This window comes from Chelonia mydas, chromosome 9 (genome assembly GCF_015237465.2).
Source record: "Chelonia mydas isolate rCheMyd1 chromosome 9, rCheMyd1.pri.v2, whole genome shotgun sequence".
Classification (NCBI taxonomy): Eukaryota; Metazoa; Chordata; order Testudines; family Cheloniidae; genus Chelonia; species Chelonia mydas.
In genome coordinates this window covers 66,166,531-66,186,152 of record NC_057855.1, presented here as the reverse complement: position 1 = coordinate 66,186,152, position 19,622 = coordinate 66,166,531, and the positions used below count along the sequence as shown (strand labels likewise).

General features: G+C 39.6%; 1 protein-coding gene across 10 annotated transcripts in view; it reads left to right on the top strand.

Moving 5' to 3' along the window:
- Positions 1-19,622, top strand: part of DIAPH2 (diaphanous related formin 2) — an 811,416-nt gene that overhangs the window by 169,178 nt on the left and 622,616 nt on the right. For all 10 annotated transcript variants that reach the window (XM_037908252.2, XM_037908255.2, XM_043522784.1 and 7 more), the window contains 2 exons: positions 1,210-1,318; positions 9,778-9,888. In XM_037908252.2, the coding sequence (XP_037764180.1) occupies positions 1,210-1,318; positions 9,778-9,888 (220 nt within the window). The remainder of the gene's footprint in view (positions 1-1,209; positions 1,319-9,777; positions 9,889-19,622) is intronic.

The following is a 19,622-nucleotide window of genomic DNA, read 5'->3' as shown; positions in this document are numbered from 1 at the left end:
CTCTCCATGAATCTGAAGAAGTGGTTTTTTTACTCACGACAGCTTATGCCCAAATAAATCTTAGTCTTTAAGGTGCCATTGGACTCCTTTTTTTTGTGGATACAGACTATGACGGCTACCCCCGGATACTTTTCCTCTTCTGTTATACTGTTTTTAGTTGAGGTGAAAAGAAATGCATTACCTACTTAAATGGACAGAATCAATATTTTGAGAAGTATGTTGGAATAGTTTATATATTGGAATTATATCCTTCATACTAAAATATTGACACTGACCCCATTTACTAAGGGAGTCAAAATGATTTTTGGGTAAAACAGATTTTCAGTCCATGGTTCTTTATAATCAACACTTGAGTTTATCCGGATCATGACATGTTTCAGCTGTTGAATAGTTTGCTTGTATTGCAATATACAGCATTTCATGTGTGAGTGAAAACCATGGAAAGTCCCTATGTGCTGCAAAACTTAAAATTGCCATGATAGAGACGCTGAGTTTATTGGCTGGTGAGCCAGTTCTCAGTTCCAGAGAAATTGACAGGCAATGTGTGAATAGAGTAGAAGAGCTCCTGCGTACATATGGGTCAAACCATTATGGTTTGTATGGCAGTAAATTATATGTTTTTAACCTGTTAGAATACTTGCAAAAATTAATGAGAGAGTAGATAAAGGTGACCAAATGGACCCAATAATTTGCTCTTAATTTTTAAAATGCCTTTGATAGGTCCCTTATCAAATAATTATATGGGAAGGGCCTGAGTCTCATAAATAACAACGTATTTTGGTTTAGATGGGTCATCATGAACAGCTAAATAACAAGCAACATATGTACATATCCAGTGTTGTTGCTGGTGTCCAGTCAAAGGTGACACTACTACTTAAGTGGCAAAGGATGCAAAATATTAACTTTTTCTCTGAACTTGTACAATTGACTTTTAATCAAGAAGACTATTAAAAAACAAAACAAAACTCTTAACAGATTTCCCAGATATTGTGATTGAATTTTCATTTTGAAGTAGCCTAGGCATTCTGAAGTTATTTGAAGCTTTTATTTTAACACCCGATGTGGAATATCTAATGTACAGTTTATTACATTCTTGTGTGGTTTGCAAGTGATTAGATGGATATGGAAAGGGGAAGACTGAAAGTAGGTAAGCTCTGTGGTACTGCGTATGAATTCCTCTCTCTCTCTCTCTCTCTCTCTCTCTCACAGTCTGGACAAACTTTTAGGAGCTATAACGACTGCAGCTGAGAGAAATAACAGAGAACGTTTTTCTCCAGTTGTGGAAGGATTGGAGAACCATGAAGCTTTGCAGTTGCAGGTGGGTTTGCTGTATCTTGAACATGATCTAATTGTCAGATGTCTAAATATAATCAAAAATGGTAACAAAATGAAATCAGCTCAACGGTTTTAACATCTCTTAATTGTTTTGCTATGTAAATTTGTGCCTTTTTATATTTCAATAAAAGAAAAATTTATTGTCGGGGTAATTAGGAAGACAAACTCAGTGGAAATTATTTTCCAGCAGTTAGAATCTATGAATACCAAGTCAAGAAGACTTCAGTTCAGTAGAAATATTTGAAGAGCCTTGCAGACATAAAATAATTAATTGGTTGTGTTAGACACTGCTTTATTAACATTCTCAGTAATAAAGGCAGTCTTGAAAAATTCTGGGAAATGTTGACCGTAGTATTACTGGCTGTTTTTGGATTTTGGCATGGTATATCTCCTATCTACCAACAGATATGCTGAAAACAATTTTTTGTTTGCATGTTTAAAAATAAAATAACTTCAAAAGAAATGTTAGATGATTAGCTAGAATGAATGCTAGTGGTTCACTTGTGTTAGAAATCTGAGTCTCCTTTTTTATATAGAGATAGTTAATTGAGGTCAATGGCTGTATTGGCTAAGTAAAGACTTCAAGGTCTGAGCACCATATAAAGGCACACAATATTTTATTTGTGTGTGAAATGTGGTTCTAGTTCTTTAATGCTTAGAATAATAATACTTTTTATATAACACTTCTCATCAGTAGATCTCAAAGCACTTTACAAAGGAGGTGCGGCTCCTTCTTCCCATATTACAGATGGGAAATCTGAGGCACAGACATGTGAAGTTACTTATCAGGAGGCCAGTGGCTGAGCCAGGAATAGAACCAAGGTCTCCAGAGTGGCTGTCCAATGCCTTATCCACTATATCACAGACATAGTTGTATAAACATCTTCTTTCTCTAGAGATTATAGAAAAAAATTAAGAGGCGTTTTAAACCTCTAGACTCTTGTATGGACCAACACACATTGCAAAGTTGGGGAAAGAAAATCCCAGAACCTTCGACTTGCTCACCTCTTTCATATACTAATTTAATCTGGAAAAAGGAAAAACAGTTGTGCCCTTTTTACTCTTCATTGTGAATAAATGATGCCTGTCGGTCCCTGTCCCTCCCATCTGCTTGCTTGTTTCTTACATTAGAAATTCATTTCTTGTTTAAATTTGTAAAATGTTCATCTAGTCATAATTAAGGCTGCATGTCTGTCACGGAAGTCACGGATTCCGTGACTTTCTGTGACCTCTGTGACAGCTGCAGTGGTCGGTGTGGTTGGTTCCAGGGCTGCCCTGAGCAGCTCAGAGCCAGCTGCATTGGCTGCCATTGGGGCAGTTTGCGTGTTTGAGAGGGCTCAGGGCTGGGGCAGGGAGTTGGGGTGCACGGTGGTGTTTACCTTGGGGAGGCTGCCCGGAAGTGGCAGGTTTGTCCTTGCAGCTCTTAGGTTGGGCGGCCTGGGGGCTCTGAGCACTGCCCTGCCCACAGATTCCAGCCCTGCAGCTCCTATTGGCTGCTGTTCCCAGACAATGGGAGCTGTGGAGCTGGAGCTCATGGCGGGAGCAAGTGCTTGGAACCCCTTTGGTCTTGCCTCCCCCTAGGAACTGCAGGAACATGCAGAGCTGGGTAGGGAGCCTGCCAGCCTCCCCTCTTCCCCCCCCCCGCCCCCCCCCCCCCAGCACCAGTGGGGGTCCCAGGCTGCTTCCCGGACCCCTCCTCCAAGTACCAGCAAGGGTCCCAGGGCACACGCCGCTGTCTGCCTACCCCGCAGCACCCGCGGTGACCCCGGACCACAACCCCAGAGCACTCATGGCCCCCTGGTCCAAGTTTTAGTTAGGGGTAGATAGTACAAGTCATAGACAGGTCACGGGCCGTGAATTTTTGTTTACTGCCCGTGACCTGTCCATGACTTTTACTAAAAATACCCATGACTAAAGTGTAGCCTTAGTCATAATTGGAAGGGCGGTGGTAGATCCATAATAGATCATGTAATCCCTGGCCATTCCTTTGCTGCTATAGTTGTGTTCATGCTTGCTTGCTGGCCACAGTGGGTTAAGTCCATTAGGAGAGAGCTTTCCATTAAAAATTATGGTCTACTCTGTTTTTCAAGGACCAGCTGGTTCCCTGAACAACCCTCAAGTAACAACTAAATTTTAGAAGTTAGTGAATTACATACCTGCCGTATGCAAAAAGTCTATTTCCATTTTTCATTACATGTTTGACGTTCTATTAATCACACTTCTCGCTTTCTTTATCCATAGAAAATACAAATAAATTCGTTCGTCTCTAAGGTGCTACAAGTACTCCTTTTCTTTTTGCGGATACAGACTAATACGGCTGCTACTCTGAAACCTTTTAGCACTCTGTCACAATTTCTAGGCAAAGTGCACTTCTGACCTCTTCTTGTGTATACATTTGTACTGCCAGTTAGGTTTCAGGCCTTGAGTACTCCTCTCTTATGGTGGAATGGTGTAATTCTCCAATTCTTAGACCAGGCCTTGCACAGTTAGCTCTCAGCATTGGCAAAACAAAGCTTGCACCTTCATTGAAGACAGGATGTAGGATCCTTGAAACTAATAGCTTACCCCATTTTCTTTTTATTGCCAAAATGTTTCTTTGGGAGGCTGCTTATTTAGTCATGTGTTGCTTTCCTGTTGATTTCCCCAACAGCCCCGTGTTAAGCTAGACAAATAAGTTTGTGCAGCGAAGCCCCAGTATCCCAATGTATGGTGGCTATCTCACTGACCAGGTCACATGCAGTATTGAGAAAATTATAGATCACTATTTCTAAATTATTACATGGCAGATTCATGTCTGTCACAACTACTGCTTTAGATACTGTGATAAGTATTATACAGTACCGTAAGATGGGTTTTAGGATTAAATATATGTAGAAGCTCATCTGCTCAGTGTTGTTAGCCATTGCTAATATAGCTAATTTCTACTTTATATGCAGACTTGCTCTTTGACCCAAGACATGCAATACTGGTTTGGGAATTTTTTTAAGTCTTTGAAATACAGGGCATGGAAATATAAAAACAGCTGGTTCATAGCTTAGCAATTTTGTCTAAAGTGCTGGATTGGGATTTCAGAGCAAATGCCTAAGAAGAAAATAAGATATATGAAAGGCATGAAGTGATTTCAGTGCAGCCACTGTTGCAGAGAACAGGCCGGGGTTGTGCTCATACAGGTTTGAAGAACTTAGCGTCTGTTGTGACTTTTTAGCCTTAACTGAAAGAGAATCCTTGGAATGGGTATCTGGATCGCTCACTTAACAAGAACTTTACCTGACTTCTTACCAATATTCAGAAAGGTGCTGATGGCAAGATACCTTCAACGTTTCTCAACCAGTTGGAGTATCACTAAATTGGGGAGGAGATGATTGTCTTAGTAAATTTTAAATACATAAATAAAAAAATCCACTATTACAAAGTTTGCTTTCCTCTGTCACCCTGAAAACCACATTTGCACTGCTTCAGGATTCTCAAGTATACAGTATCATGTACGATGGACATATTCTCTGAGTAGAATGAGCCAATTTATAAATAGCAACTGATGTCAAAATGTTTTGTGCCTTTATAGGATGATGAATATGTAGTTAATTTTGGAAAATCTTACCAGTCCTTAGGTGCTATGATTATGAATCTTGATAGTAACCCATAGATAGGTTTGTATTGAACCATCCAAATAAATTAGTAATTAAAAATGACTGTTGAAATCCAAGAGTTTCCTTAGTTATTTTGAAAGCAGTGTTAGGTATGCAAGTTCCATCTACTTTTGTGATAAAGCTTTTCTTCTGTATATGTATACGCATAACACAGAAGGTCAATGGCGTTTGTATAGCTGTGGTATAAACCATTATTGATATTTGTCAGCCCAGTTTGTGATTATGAAGAAAAATACCAGTTTAGTAACTGAATAACCTTTGGCAATGTATAGGTTAAAAGTCAAAATCCCTGGAGAGGTCCATCTAGTGTATCTGTTGAGAGGGGGATTTTGCCCACATTGTGTGTTAGCTCTGAATCATGACAGAAGGATGAAGTCAAGTCCTATAATGTCTTTTGTGAGTAAGATAATGATTGATTGCGTGACCTTTCCACCGAAAGGCTAAGGCCCTATGACAAAGGTAACTTGTGTAATTTTTATGCAACAGGGTGAAAAGCTAGTTCTACAGTAGTATGAAAGTAAGATTATGATCTTTAAAGGTCAAGGTCATGCTGCAAGGCCATCCTGTTTCCTTGCTGAGTAAAAGAATGCTAGCGGCACTCAGAACGGTAACATCAATTATGTTTTTTAGAGATTTTGCATATTGATATCCCCGATGTTTTTGATGTCAGAAGTTAAAACATGCGTTTTTAAAAGTAATGTAACTTCTTTTTACATGAGAAGAATATTAATATGTTCAGGATCATGCAAGAGAATTCATTTAAACATTTTAAGCTCACATGTAAATAGAATAAAATGTTACATTGACTCTGTTATGTTCATGTATTGTGGGCTTAGTGTCTAATGTGAATTTCGTTATTTTGATTTGTTTCTCTGGGCACCTTAATGTGCGTTGAACTTTTTATTAAAATTTAAGACACAGAAATGTTAACAAATTAATGTATGTGTTAGGACAAATACACAGAATGGAGAATATTCCTCTATTCAGTTGTTCTATCCAGTCCATTTATAGGTATAATAACACGTAGACACGTACTGTGACAGGGTTGGGCCAGATGGCTATAGGAGAGTAATGAAAGGCAGATATATTAGCCCCAGGCTAAGTAGGTCCCTTTTCCCTGGGTAAGGTAACAGGGAAGGTTCCAGAACAATCAGGAACCTTCTGGAGACAAGACAGGCTGATTAGAACACCTGCAGCCAATCAAGAAGCTGCTAGAATCAATTAAGGCAGTTTAATCAGGGCACCTGGGTTTTAAAAAGGAGCTAAGTTCAGTTTGTGGTGTGAGTGTGAGGAGCTGGGAGCAAAAGGCACTAGGAGCTGAGAGTGAGAACGCAGACTGTTGGAGGACTGAGATGTACAAGCATGATCAGACACCAGGAGGAAGGTCCTATGGTGAGGAGAAAGAAGGTGTTGGGAGGAGGCCATGGGGAAGTAGCCCAGGGAGTTGTAGCTGTCACACAGCTGTTCCAGGAGGCACTCTAGACAGCTGCATTCCACAGGGCCCTGGGCTGGAACCCGGAGTAGAGGGCGGGCCCGGGTTCCCCCCCAATCCTCCCAACTCCTGGTCAGACACAGGAGGAGTCGACTTGGACTGTGGGTTCAGAAAAGTGGCCAAACTGAGAGCTGCCGTGAAGCTCCAAGGCGAGCAAATCCGCGAATAAGCGCAAGACCCACCAAGGTAGAGCAGGAACTTTGTCACAGTACTTAAGGCTATGTTCCTGCCATTACTGCCAAACATGAACATAGTGTATGCAGTGGCAAGTGTCCAGATATGCTACAAGGTTTATCTGGTGTCTGGGAGATACTGCCACCATTAGGCAGGATGCCCCAGGTCAGGCCACCCCCATGCTGCATTGCACTTTTTACTACTGTTACCAAGAGCAACATGCTCACTCTAACTGTTGCTGGCTAGCACTTGCTACTTAGTCAGCATCCATTCTCATCAGCTACTCATGCCTCATTAGGTTTTGGTTTTCACCCCATTGGGATAGGTGGATTTCTGTGCTAAAAGCACTTTGTGTGCCGTGGCAAGATGCCACCTTGCTGTCCACATTGTATTCACCACTGTTTGTGTGCCACCTTGTAGCGTCTTTCCCCTCTTGATGCGCCTGGACACCCAGGGGCAGTGTTTTATAACTCAGAATTAAAAAATTTTTTAAAAAGTATGACTCTAAAAAGCTATTTTTATAAAGACAAAGTGGATGCAAAGTACTATGAATTAAATGTTTTGTTTTGCTTTTCCTTTCTTCAACTCAAATGTAGTTAATTTAACTTAAATTTTACTTGGGGGGAAAAATGGCCATGGGTTGAAAACCCATGTGCCAAAGTAGAATCTGTGGGGTGGGGAGGGAAGGAAGTTACTTACTGATTTTTTTTTTTTAAAGTTTGGGGAACACAAAAATCTTCATTTGACTCGAGTGCATTCAGATTGGTGTTTTTACATCCATCTTTTACCATTAAGCAGGCTAAATTGTAAAACAGGAAGAAAAGTCTTGCCGCTATCTTTTGCTTGCGCTTTCATGATAACTAAATATTTATGTATATGGTTTCTACCTTTGTGGTTGTTTCGTGGTAGACTATAGGTAAGATAATTCAGTTTAGATAGCAGTTTGTCATTTATTGGCCATATCTGAGAACATAAAACCACCTAAATGAAAATTGTTAAATCAATACTTCCTCTCTACACTTATTCTTTCAATGGTTAACCTCTCACAATATCCCCAGGTACGTGTTTTATTATTTATTATTAATAATAATTTTTATTTTGCCAGCTGGAGAAACTCACCTAGTTTCATTACTTGAATATTCTGTAATGCATTTATGCATTGTCTATCAAATGAATATCTTCTATCATAGAATATTATCATCTTTGTACTACAGTCAATCATACAGATGTTACAAAGAAGTTCATTTTATAGGTTTTTTCCCATTTTTATTGTCTCCTTGATCCAAATATATACACTTGAGCAAAGGTACAACTGCAAGACTCATTAACTTGTTTCTGACAAAAATGTTCTTTACTTGTAATGTACTAACACAAGCCATTAAGCCAGAATTTCTTCTGGCAGAAACAATCATAGCAGATGGCACCTTTTCTCTCTATTAATTTCCGATTGGACATGTACTTTGGCTTGTTCAGTCATGTCATAGTTGTAACATAACAAGGATCACTCAAGCAAACACAATGATGATGTAGTTATGAGCTTGTACAGTATCCAGAGCCTCTACCAACTTTCTACAGCTGTAGAGAAGGTTGCATTGCTCCAGCCTTTTCTGTCCTTTTCAGTATAAATTTAACACATTCCTTAAGGTGTTTGATTAAAACTAAATGGTGAAAGTAATTAAAATTGAAAGGGTATTTTTAATCTGTTGCTTATTTTTTTTCCCTGGCTACTGTTGATTTTTATGTTGGTTCTGCTTTTACTTGCAGTTAACATATTTCACCAAACCTGGAATTTCCCAGGAGTCCCCTTGCAGACTTAATGTGTATTAGTACTTTTGGCATTACATTATTGTCTACCTTTTTAAAAAATAAATCAATTAAAATGCACAGCTCTTCAATTAAACTATAAGTCAGTAGCCTGAGACTTCAGGCATTTTCCAAAATGCTATGCAGGAGTAATGCAAGAGACACCTGGCAATTATCTTTTTGTTGATTGTCTTCTAATCTCCAGTTATCACAAAAATACTGGGAAGATGAAGCAAGTCCTCCAGCATGGACGACATTATCAGAAACAAAACTTGGACCCTTCATTAGCAATATAATTCTATATAGTCCCCATAGTTCTTAATGTAAGCATATGGAACAATATTTGCTATTGCATGTGCCTGTTGAGCATAGTTGTTGAACCATTATAATACGAATGAAACATAATGAATCTGCTTATAAACATCAGTGAATTATCTATATATGAAGAACATGTTTAGGGGTAGCCTAAAGTGTTGCAATAGGACCATCACACTTGTTTTTAATGGGATGAATTTTTTGCTCTTCTGAATTTCATTTATAGATGTAAAAATGGCTATCGTATTTAGTTAAAAGCAAACGAAATAAAACACGATACCCAGTGAACAAAATGTTTGTATATTTGGCTACATTATGGATACTGCATGTAGATCAGGAGAAAAGGTGGAGGGTTATTTGTTGTCTTTGTGTAAAATTTCATTAAACTTATTTATAGAAGTGTCATTAAATTATAGTAAATGACAAATTTGTTCTAAATTTTAGCAGATAATATAATTCATATTATGCACTGTAATATTTATATATGAACCTCTCGTATAAATTGAAATCTTGTTGAAGTGTTCCCTAAATACATCACAGAGAGAACTTCTTTCAAAAACAATAGGTATTCACTGGGGAAAAAGCCAAATCTCATTATATTTATCAAGGAATTAATTAAAAATCATACAGGCGTTCAAACAAAAAAATAAAAACCAGAAACTGTAAACTTTTCCTCAAAGAATCATGAAAGCATTAAGCTTAAAATCAGAGAACCTTTCAATGATTCAGTGCTGTTCAAACGGCAGTCCTTGTACATTTGTTACACTTATAAACAAAATTATTTCAGCCATTGTAAAATTATTAGATGATAATGGATTTTAACTGTTATGGGTTCCAGACTGTTGCTGAACAATATGATGTGAAACGTCTTTGTTCTTTGCTATATGCCACTATATTGCATTAGTAAGTTTTTTTTAAATATTTAAAGGCAGAAAGGATTTATTTGCTTGTATGTAAACTGTGTGTGTGCTGAGAGAGATATTTTTAGTAAGTTAATATTTCTAATTACAGGTGGCCTGCATGCAGTTTATAAATGCCCTTGTCACTTCTCCAGAAGATCTTGATTTTAGGATACACTTGAGAAATGAATTCCTACGCTGTGGACTGAAGAAAACATTGCCAGTAAGTTGTTTCCACATGTTCACTACAGAAATTAAAATAATTATTATTAACCTCAAGACAATGTTATAAAACAAAAGTAAACCTGTCTGAGGCAGCCTGGTTGAATTTTAATGTTTCATTCAAATCTCAGATAAAGGAAAAGGTGAGTGAGAAATCACACCACCAATAATGACTCTCACCACCAATAATGTCCCGCCTGTCGAATCCATTTTCATTGTACTTCCTGCCTAATATTTTAGGTATTCTTTACTTGTATTTAGGAGCTGGTAATATTTTAGTAGTTTTTAATAATTTTATTCTGAACACAAGAGATTATGCAAAAAAAAAAAAAAAGGCAGTTAAGAGTTGCTTTAGGAATCTCTTTCTTGCTTTTGCATATCAGCATAACACAATCAGAAATGAATTGGTCAGTTACTGTGACAGTCCTAACAGACTTAGTTTTCATTATGCACCATTTGTCAAATGAACTTCAATATATATCACTTTGAGAGCAGATAGTAATAGATCTGCTTTCCATTTAAAATTATTTCTACAATTCTGTAAAATCCAAGCTCTCCTGCTTGCCTTGACCCCTCTCCAATTTTATTAATTTTTTAAAAATCAGATGACAAAATCAGTGAGCCATTTAAACACTCTTTCTTGGAGAGGACAGATATTACAATGCAAATATTCCTAGTATGAAGATGCTATTATTAACTATTAACTATTATTAACAGTTGGGCATTATAGCATACATGTGTCTGCTTTCTTGCTGCACTGTTTTCTATAAGTAATGGAATACTGTGTGAAGATGAGATACCTCTATCTAAAATCCTCTATTTTTTTATTATTGTACTTCATGAACTTTAATCTCTTGGTGTGCTTCAGCTGGCTCAGGTGTTGCATTACGATGGAGCACAGTACTACTTCACTGTATCAGAAAATGGGAGAGAATGCATCAGGTGCCCTCCACCACATAAGAAGAATTTCGTTCTATATGGTGTTCCAGAAACTGACAGCCAGGATACATTTGGTTAATGCTGAATACAATCATAAATACCTTCATTTGGATACATGTGGCCTTGGAATGCCGAATTAGGGTTTGACCCTTACAGCTGCCAGTCCAGAAATAATGGCTACCAAAAAAAAAAAAAAAGAGGAGGGGCAAACAAAAGTTTTACTCTTTGGGGTAGGAATGAGCCCAGTGATGTGGGTGTTAGGTCTGTCATGCATCGGATTTCTGCTGCTATTACTTTTGGAAGTGGAGCCTGTGCAGTGTTAGTGTAAAATAGGTGCAGTATCCTGCTGCTTCTAATACTGTCAGCAGGACTTGATGTAGCTACATTACTGATCCTCTTGCCACAGTGCTAATCAAGTACCTTCATTACTCTGAGCACCAGTAACAGCATGTAGATTTAAAAGTTTTGAGGTTTTGGACCACTGTTCACTTTTCATTCTCGGTTTAATCGAGAATTTTGATCTGCAGCTTCTGTTATCACACTCAAGTTCAAGATATTATATAATTTTTCTACTTCTAATTTTTAATCTTTTTTTGTTCAGGTGGATAACTGAAGGAGGCCACTCAGTTTTTCTAGTTAAATATTAAATGTACTCTGTTTTTTTGTTCTTTAAGCTGCTCCACTGAAGAAGTTTGAGGGACATTTTGCTTTTTCTAGCCATACTGTGAAGAGGCTTAAATATTTTATTTTTTTGAGTTTTGACAGACAGTTTCCCAACGAATTTTAAAACTGTATCAGCCCCATATAACGATTTTTCATAGTTTCCTCCGCAGATGAGAAATACACAAATCATGTTGGCTGAGTCTTTGAGATGGAAGGGAATAGCTTCTGACAAAATGAAGGTTATGTCCCTGAGCTTAGTTACTATGTTGGTAGTGATGAGTTGTTTGAGATCCTGGGACTTCATACTACTTTTAATAAGAGTAAATGCCTTTGATGGAAGAAGAGGTCAGTACCTTGGCCAACTCCTGTCCTACCAGCATTACTTGAATCTTTCTTGAGTTCATTAGGGCTACTTTTTTGGTGGCTCATCTCATGCAGATTTGATGCCATTTGCTGAAAGAGACAGCTTGGTGTCATTGGTATGTTTCTAGTCATGGAGCTTGTGGGGTATCTCTGCTTCTCCAAGATTTCTCGTAGAGTCGGGAAGAAGATAAGAGTACTGTAGTGTCTGCGTGTTGCAGTTCTCTGATCCTGTTGAAGATAAATGATGGAATTCCTTGTTGTAACATCCACTAGCATCTTGTAAGTGCATCAGCTGCACCATGTCATTGACTACCAATGTTGGTAAATGCCAGGTCTTGGATTCTACATATGTGGTGATGCAGTTTGAGTAGGAAGTGTAGGAGGGACACAAGGTGGCACAGGAGATTGTCCACATCAAGTGTTTTTTGTGAGAACCAGCTGGAATATTGTTTTCTTTAGAGAAGTTAGTAAATAGTCCTTTGATGGTGACATTCCAGGTTTTGTATATAATGTGTCTAGTTTCCCTCCACTAGCTTGCTACAAAGTGAGAAAGGATAGTGATAAGTTTAACAGGTCGTGGTCCAGCCATTCAAGTTTTCAGTGGCTTTGTGTGTGTTTGATGGTTATTCCCCTCCAGCTGAAGGCAGGAGTCCGAAATCTCAGATGTGGTGAGATTAGATTGGAAGATTTATGTGAAACAAAGAAGCTAAGTAAACAAGCCCGGATGCTCTTGCATGCCACCAAGTGAGATCTAGTCTGTTGGCTGAAAGTGGTTCAGAAGTGTCTGCTCTATTCAAACACTGTTATTCACAGCAAGGAGAAATATCAACCAAAAGACTTTGAGGAAGGCTGTTTGACCTTGAAAAGAAATTACTCTTCCGAAGCACTGTGGGCAATGTAATCTCTATATATTTCACCACAGCCATCATGGAGTGGATAATTGTACACCATGACCTTAGTGGCCAGCATAAGCTTAAATGGGTCAAGGTAGGAACCACACTGCACAAAACTTTTCTGTCAGAAGCCTTTTGTCGCAGACAGTTTCCTTTGTGTTGTGTGAGTTCTGTCAAAGCTGTGTCTTGCAACACTGTTTCCAAGTCCCATGTGTGGCTGAGTTCCAGGACAAGCAGCAATTGACAACTACCAAAAAATTGGGTGAAGATTCATTTGGGGAACAAGTAGCTGGAGTGGAGGCAGTCTTCATCTGGCAAGCTAGCAATCTCTCTTCAAGCAGGCAATTGGAGAGAATAACACTGGGTGAAATTTAATGGCCTGTTGTCCTGAGAGAAATTTAGTGGCCTGTGGTATACAGGAGTTCAGACTAGAATATGTATTCCTTCTGGCCTTAGAAACATGTATTATTTTATACAAACACCTTTATAGAAGGAAGCAGTCTTTTCAGGACTCTGTGGCAAGCAATTATAGCAGCAGTGAGGACCAGTGCCCTACAAGAAGATTTAATAGTTCTGGTGACCCTAAGGAGAATTTGACCAGAGATCTATGACTGCTCCATCTATGTTAATCACGAAACCAGTCGAAAGTTCAGAATGCTCTGGAGGCAGATTTCGTCCATTGGGTCAAGAGTAGCATCAAACTGCTTGGGACAGATGTGTATTGGAAGTGGCACAAAATAGCTACTCAGTTTCTGAAATTCTACAGGAAAAAGTCGTGTGTGTGTGTGTATAGGCTTGTTGAGAAACATCAGTGTAAGCACTGAGCTTGTCCCTTTCAGGTCTTGCCACTTTGAACGGAATGGAATATAGACTTGTTTCCTTTCTATGGCTCTAATGCTCCTAAAATTTTCAGGAGATAATGCTGCCCGCTTCTTGTTTACAATGTCACCCGAAAGTGAGAACATGGCACTTTTGTAGCCTGCGTTGCAAGGTATTTACCTGTCAGATAAGCTAAACATTCGTATGCCCCTTCATTCTTTGGCCACCATTCCAGAAGATATGCTTCCATGCTGCTGATGCTCATTTAAAAAAAATGTGTTAATTACATTCGTGACTTGGAGGAGAATTGCATGTCTCCTGTTCTGTTTTACCTGCGTTCTGCCGTATATTTCATGTCATAGCAGTCGTGGATGAGGAGGACCCAGCACACGTTCGTTTTAAGAACACTTTCACAGTAGATTTGACAAAATGCAAAGAAGGTACCAATGTGAGATTTCTAAAAATAGCTTCAGCACTTGACTAATGGTTTAAGAATCTGAAGTGCCTTCCAAAATCTGAGAGGGGCGAGGTGTTTCAGAAGACTTTAGAAGAGCAACACTCAGATATGGAAACTACAGAACATGAACCACCAAAAAAGAGAATCAGTTTGCTGGTGGCATCTGACTCAGATGATGAAAATGAACATGTGTCGGTCTGCTCTGCTTTGGATTGGTATCCAGCAGAATCCATCATCAGCATGGACACGTCCCCTGGAATGGTGGTTAAAGCATGAAGCGACATATGAGTCTTTAGCGCATCTGGCATGTAAATATCTTGCGGTGCCAGTTACAAAAGTGTCATGTGAATGCCTGTTCTCACTGTCAGGTGACATTGTAAACAAGGAACAGATAGCATTATCTCCTGCAAATTTAACCAAACTTGTTTCTCTGAGCGATTGGCTGAAGTAGGACTAAGTGGACTTGCAGGCACTAAAATTTCATAGAATAATAGAACTGGAAGGGACCTCAAGAGGTGATCGAGTCCAGTCCCTTGCACTCAACGCAGGACTAAGTATTATCTAGACCATCCCTGACAGGTGTTTGTCCAACCTGCTCTTAAAAATCCCCAATGATGGAGATTCTACAACTCCCTAGGCAATTTATTCCAGTGCTTAACCACCCTGACAGGAAGTTGTTCCTAATGTCCAACTGAAATCGCCCTTGCTGCAATTTAATCCCAGTGCTGCTTGTCCTATCCTCAGAGGTTAAGAAGAACAATTTTTCTCCCTTCTCCTTGTAGCAAGCTTTTATGTACTTGAAAACTGTTACCATGTCCCCTCTCAGTCTTCTCTTTTCCAGCCTAAACAAACCCATTTTTTTTCAATCTTCCCTCATAGGTCATGTTTTCTAGACCTTTAATAATTTTTGTTGCTCTTCTCTGGACTTTCTCCAATTTTTCCACATCTTTCCTGAAATGTGGCACCCAGAGCTGGACACAATACTCCAGTTGAGGCCTAATCAGTGGGGAGTAGAGCAGAAGAATTACTTCTCGTGTCTTGATTACAGTACTCCTGCTAATACATCCCAGAATGATGTTTGCTTTTTTTGCAACAGCATTACATTGTTTACTCATATTTAGCTTGAGATCCACTATGATCTCCCAGATCCCTTTCCGCAGTACTCCTTCCTAGGCAGTCATTTCCCATTTTGTGTGTGTGCGCAACTGATTTGTTCCTTCCTAAGTGGAGTACTTTGCATTTGTCCTTATTGAATTTCATCCTATTTACTTCAGACCATTTCTCCAGTTGGTTCAGATCCTTTTGAATTTTAATCCTATCCTCCAAAGCACTTGCAACCCCTCCCAGCTTGGTATCGTCCGCAAACTTTAGAGGAGAATTCTTGTTTTAGTCAGATTTTCTAATCTCTCTCAACCCCTTGATTTGTTGTTGCCATTGCCTCACTCTTCACTCATGAGCCATATTCCAAGTAAATCTCAAAGGAGTAATCAGTTAAGGCTAGTTTGCAGGTTATGTTAATGAGTCTAAATTGTTAACTTAGCTGGCAATAGATCATCATCTACCTTTTCTTTCTGTTTTTCGCTCAGTTAACCTCAATCCAAAGTTCTTTTCTTTTCAGAGGTTTGAAACTTCTTCAAATGCTTTTTTACACATGTAACACTTCTGGTATGCATGCACCATATGCACTTGGGATCAGAATGCTTTCGCCAATAGTGTCAGTTGACCATACCTGCTTCCTTGATGACCTCGAGCCCCTCCTCCCTCATGAGTATTAAAAGGGCCCGATGACCAGCTGGCTCTCAGTTCCTTTCAGTCACTTATGTCTGTGAAACAGACCAAGCTAGCAATCTCCACTTTTTCCCATTTGCGTATTTTATTATGGTTCCGTAAATTACTTATTTAGAGAAGACTTTTAAGTTCCTTTGACAGACTCAGATATTTCTGTATGAATTCTGTTCCAGGGTGTTTAGTTGTGATGCAGCACAAGAGAAGTCAAAACATCAGTCCTTCAGAAGTACTCAAAAGGAGTAGGAGCTAAAAATATTGGACTTTTTAGAAGGGTTATTCATCAGCTATCCTTCAACTTCACAGAGTGAACTATCAGGCCCTTCTAATATGTTACAATATTCTTATGTGGAGCAGTGTTACTCAAAGGAATTTAAATCTTTGTACAGGGTCAATTAATGGCTAAATCTCCCTACAAGCCCCCACTGATGCTGCTGAATGCTCAGGCTTGATGGCAGCCACAATTACTATGCAGCGTGCAACATAACTCCAGTTTTGTGGGTTGCCAGTAGAGGTTCAATCTATGCTGGAAGGACCTCCCCTTTGTAGCAAGAATGTTGATACAGAGCAGAAAGCAGTCTGCGAGGACAAGTGATTTTGAAAAAATGGAAGCAAGTCATCCTTGGCTTACCAACATCACCTTTCCCCATAAGAGACTTGAATCTTTCATATCCTTTAGTATCTTGACAGATAAGCTTAGCAACAAACCACATATTTTTAAGGTTATTACATGTTCATTTGACTATTTTTGCACATCCACCAATTCAATACCATAGAGTTTTTTCTCACCCTTCAGTCAAAAAGTTTGTTAAAGGTCTTCTGAGAGTTTTTCTCTGATAGACAGCCTCTTTCCACCCCCCAAACCTTGTGATCTTAATGTTATACCTACCAGTCTGATTGGACCTCCATTTGCATTATTAGCTTCATGCTTGTTACTCCATTGTTATGAAGATGGCCACCTTCTTCTTCTTTCCCTTATCCCATCAACTGCAGTTGGGTCATCTTTCAAGCATCTGCCATCATCTGTCAGAGGCATCCCTCAGATCCACTTGCTTACCTCTTTCTTTGATGCAGTCTATCCATCTCTTCCTCTGTTCTGCTTGGACATCTTCCCTACCACCCTCTCCTGCTGTGCTAGCTTCACCAGATTGCCTTGTTCATCCTCTGCATGTGCCTGAACCAGTGAAGTGGTGCTTCCTGGATTTTGTTAGGCACCTCATGGATTTTGACTTCCATTTTTAATTTTGAAATCTGTCTGTTCATGTAACTCCTCATGGTGTGAAGACATTTCAAGCATCTCTGTATTGAACCTGCAGTCGCTTTATTGCCCATGCTTCTGCATGATACAACATTGTCGGGTACACCATTGTTTTACACAGTTGGGCTTTTTGTCTCAGTGGCGTATGCTTGTCATACGCTGCTCCTGAGATGTTGTTGCATGCTTTTCTAGCGCTCCCCTAACTGGATTGTATTTCATGTTCAGTCTTGCCATTTGCCATGACCCAGCAGTCAAGGAACTTGAACTGTTCAGTATGATTTAGTCTTACTCCACTAATCTCTGTGCCCAGGTTCCCTGTGGTAGTGCTGTTTACCCACGTGACCTCAGTCTTAGTCGTGCTCATTTTCATCCCAGATCAGTTTAGCTGGTCATACCACTGGTTAACCTTTTCCTTTTGAGGATGCCCTTATTGCTATTTTGTCTGCATATAGCATCTTCTTGCCTTTTCCCACTGGTAGCTGCCTGCTGACATAGTCTGTCAATATAATAAACAGCACACGTCTGGTGTGGTCTGATTTTCAGTTCAGAGACTTGTCATTCCAAAATGTGTTGAGATCTCTGTTTTGGGTGATATATAGAGAAGGTCACCATAGTTTTTAGATTCTCAGGTATGCCACATTTCCTCGGCACTGATGCGACGATCCTTCTGTCCACTTGATCATATTTCTTTTTTAGGCCTATGAAAGTCCAGAAGCTATCTTGTTGGTATCTTTACCGGATTAGACGTGGCATCTGTAGTTACTCATTGTTTCCTAAAGCTGAACTGCTTTTGTTCACAGAGGGGTTCCACCATTCTCCTAAGCCTAGGGTCCAGAATATCTTCCAGTATCTTTATACCATGTTAAAATAGTTTTATTCCTCGGTAGTTATTCTTATGTATGGGAACCAGGAGAGACTTGCACCAGTTTTCAGGAATTTTCTTGTCTTGCCACATGGCTTTAACCGATTGGCTTATCCATTTTATGCCTCTTTCATCCAAAACTTTCACCAGATCTGCCATCACTTCATCCGGTCCCGCTGCCGTACCATTTTTTATTTCTTAAACTGCATTTCTCTTCTCCTCCATTACATCAGGACTAAGCTCACTTGTTGACAGCTCTGGAAAGCTCGTTTTAGGCATTCTGAAAGTATTGTTTCCACCTCTCCTTAACTTGTTCAGGTGTTACGAGCAGTCTCTCCCATCATCATTTACAAATGGCATTACCTTTCGGCAATGCTGTAGATCTTTTTTGCCAGCCAGCTGTGGGTCATTTAAAAGCTCGACATATGAATTGTTGAGGGCATTCTCTTTGGCCTTCACTGCCCGCTTGTTAGCTCACTTAACTTCTTTTGTATTTGTTTTCATTTATGCTCTATGGATGAAGATGGCGTTCATCATTGCAATTACATCGGTAAGCAGGGTCTGTGAATTGCAAGCTCTGATGAAGGAACCCCTGTACATGATTTTTCACAAGGATAAATTCACACTCCACTCACATCCTAAACATCTTCCTAAAATAATCTCAGATTTTAATTTAAATCAGTCCATTCACTTATCCATGTTTCCCTCCAGAGACTGATTCAACTAAGAGTAAGGCTGCTGCACATACTCTGCATGTCCTCTGATCTCTGTTGCTTTATTTGTATAGAACAAAGCCATTCAAGCAGTCCCCTAGGCTATTTATTTCTGTTGTTGAGAGATCCAAGAGTTAGGCAGTTTCAACTTGGAGGATCTCTAATTGAGTGTCATATTACATGAAGCTACATTATGAGGGGGCCAATTTAGAACTCCCAGGTCATGTTAGGTCACATTCTTGCAGAGCACAGGCCACATTTTCAGCCTCTCTTAGGCCTTGTCTACATTACAGGGAAAAGTCTATCTAAGCTATGCAATTTGAGTTACATGAATAGTGTAACTCAGGTCGATGTAGCTTAGACCTACTTACAGAGGGGTCCAGACTACGTGATGTCAACAGCAGATGCTCGTCCGTTGACTCCCCTTACTCTTCTTGATCCGGTGGAGTACAGGAGTTGATGGGAGAGCGATCTGTGGTCGATTTAGCACATCTTCACTAGACATGCTAAATTGACCACCGATGCATCGATCGTCATGCGGCGATCCCCTGGTAAGTGTAGACGAGCCCTTAGGGGAATGCCCGTAGCTGATATATGTAGGACTTCTACTTGTAATAATACATGTAGTTGGACTAGCCATTACTCTTTAGTTCAGGAATCTTTTTCAGCTGCCCGATTTTGGAGGGCTGCTTAGCAATCTTCGTTTAGACTTGTCGATCTCCTCTGTCTATTAGATGGTGCTTGGGAGTCACAAGAAGTGGAACGTGAACAAGTACTTGAAGAAAAGAGGAAAGTTGCTTCCCTTTAGTAACTGGAGTTCTTCCAGATGTGTTCCACAACCTGACCTCTTTTCTTCACTACTATCAAGTCTAATATTCTGATTTGGTAGAGGTGCAGGAACTGAGGATTGATTGGTTGCCCTGCCTCCTTTATAGCCCTGAGGTGGGAGGTGCTTAAGGTTATCAGGGAGTTGGTGTGACCAA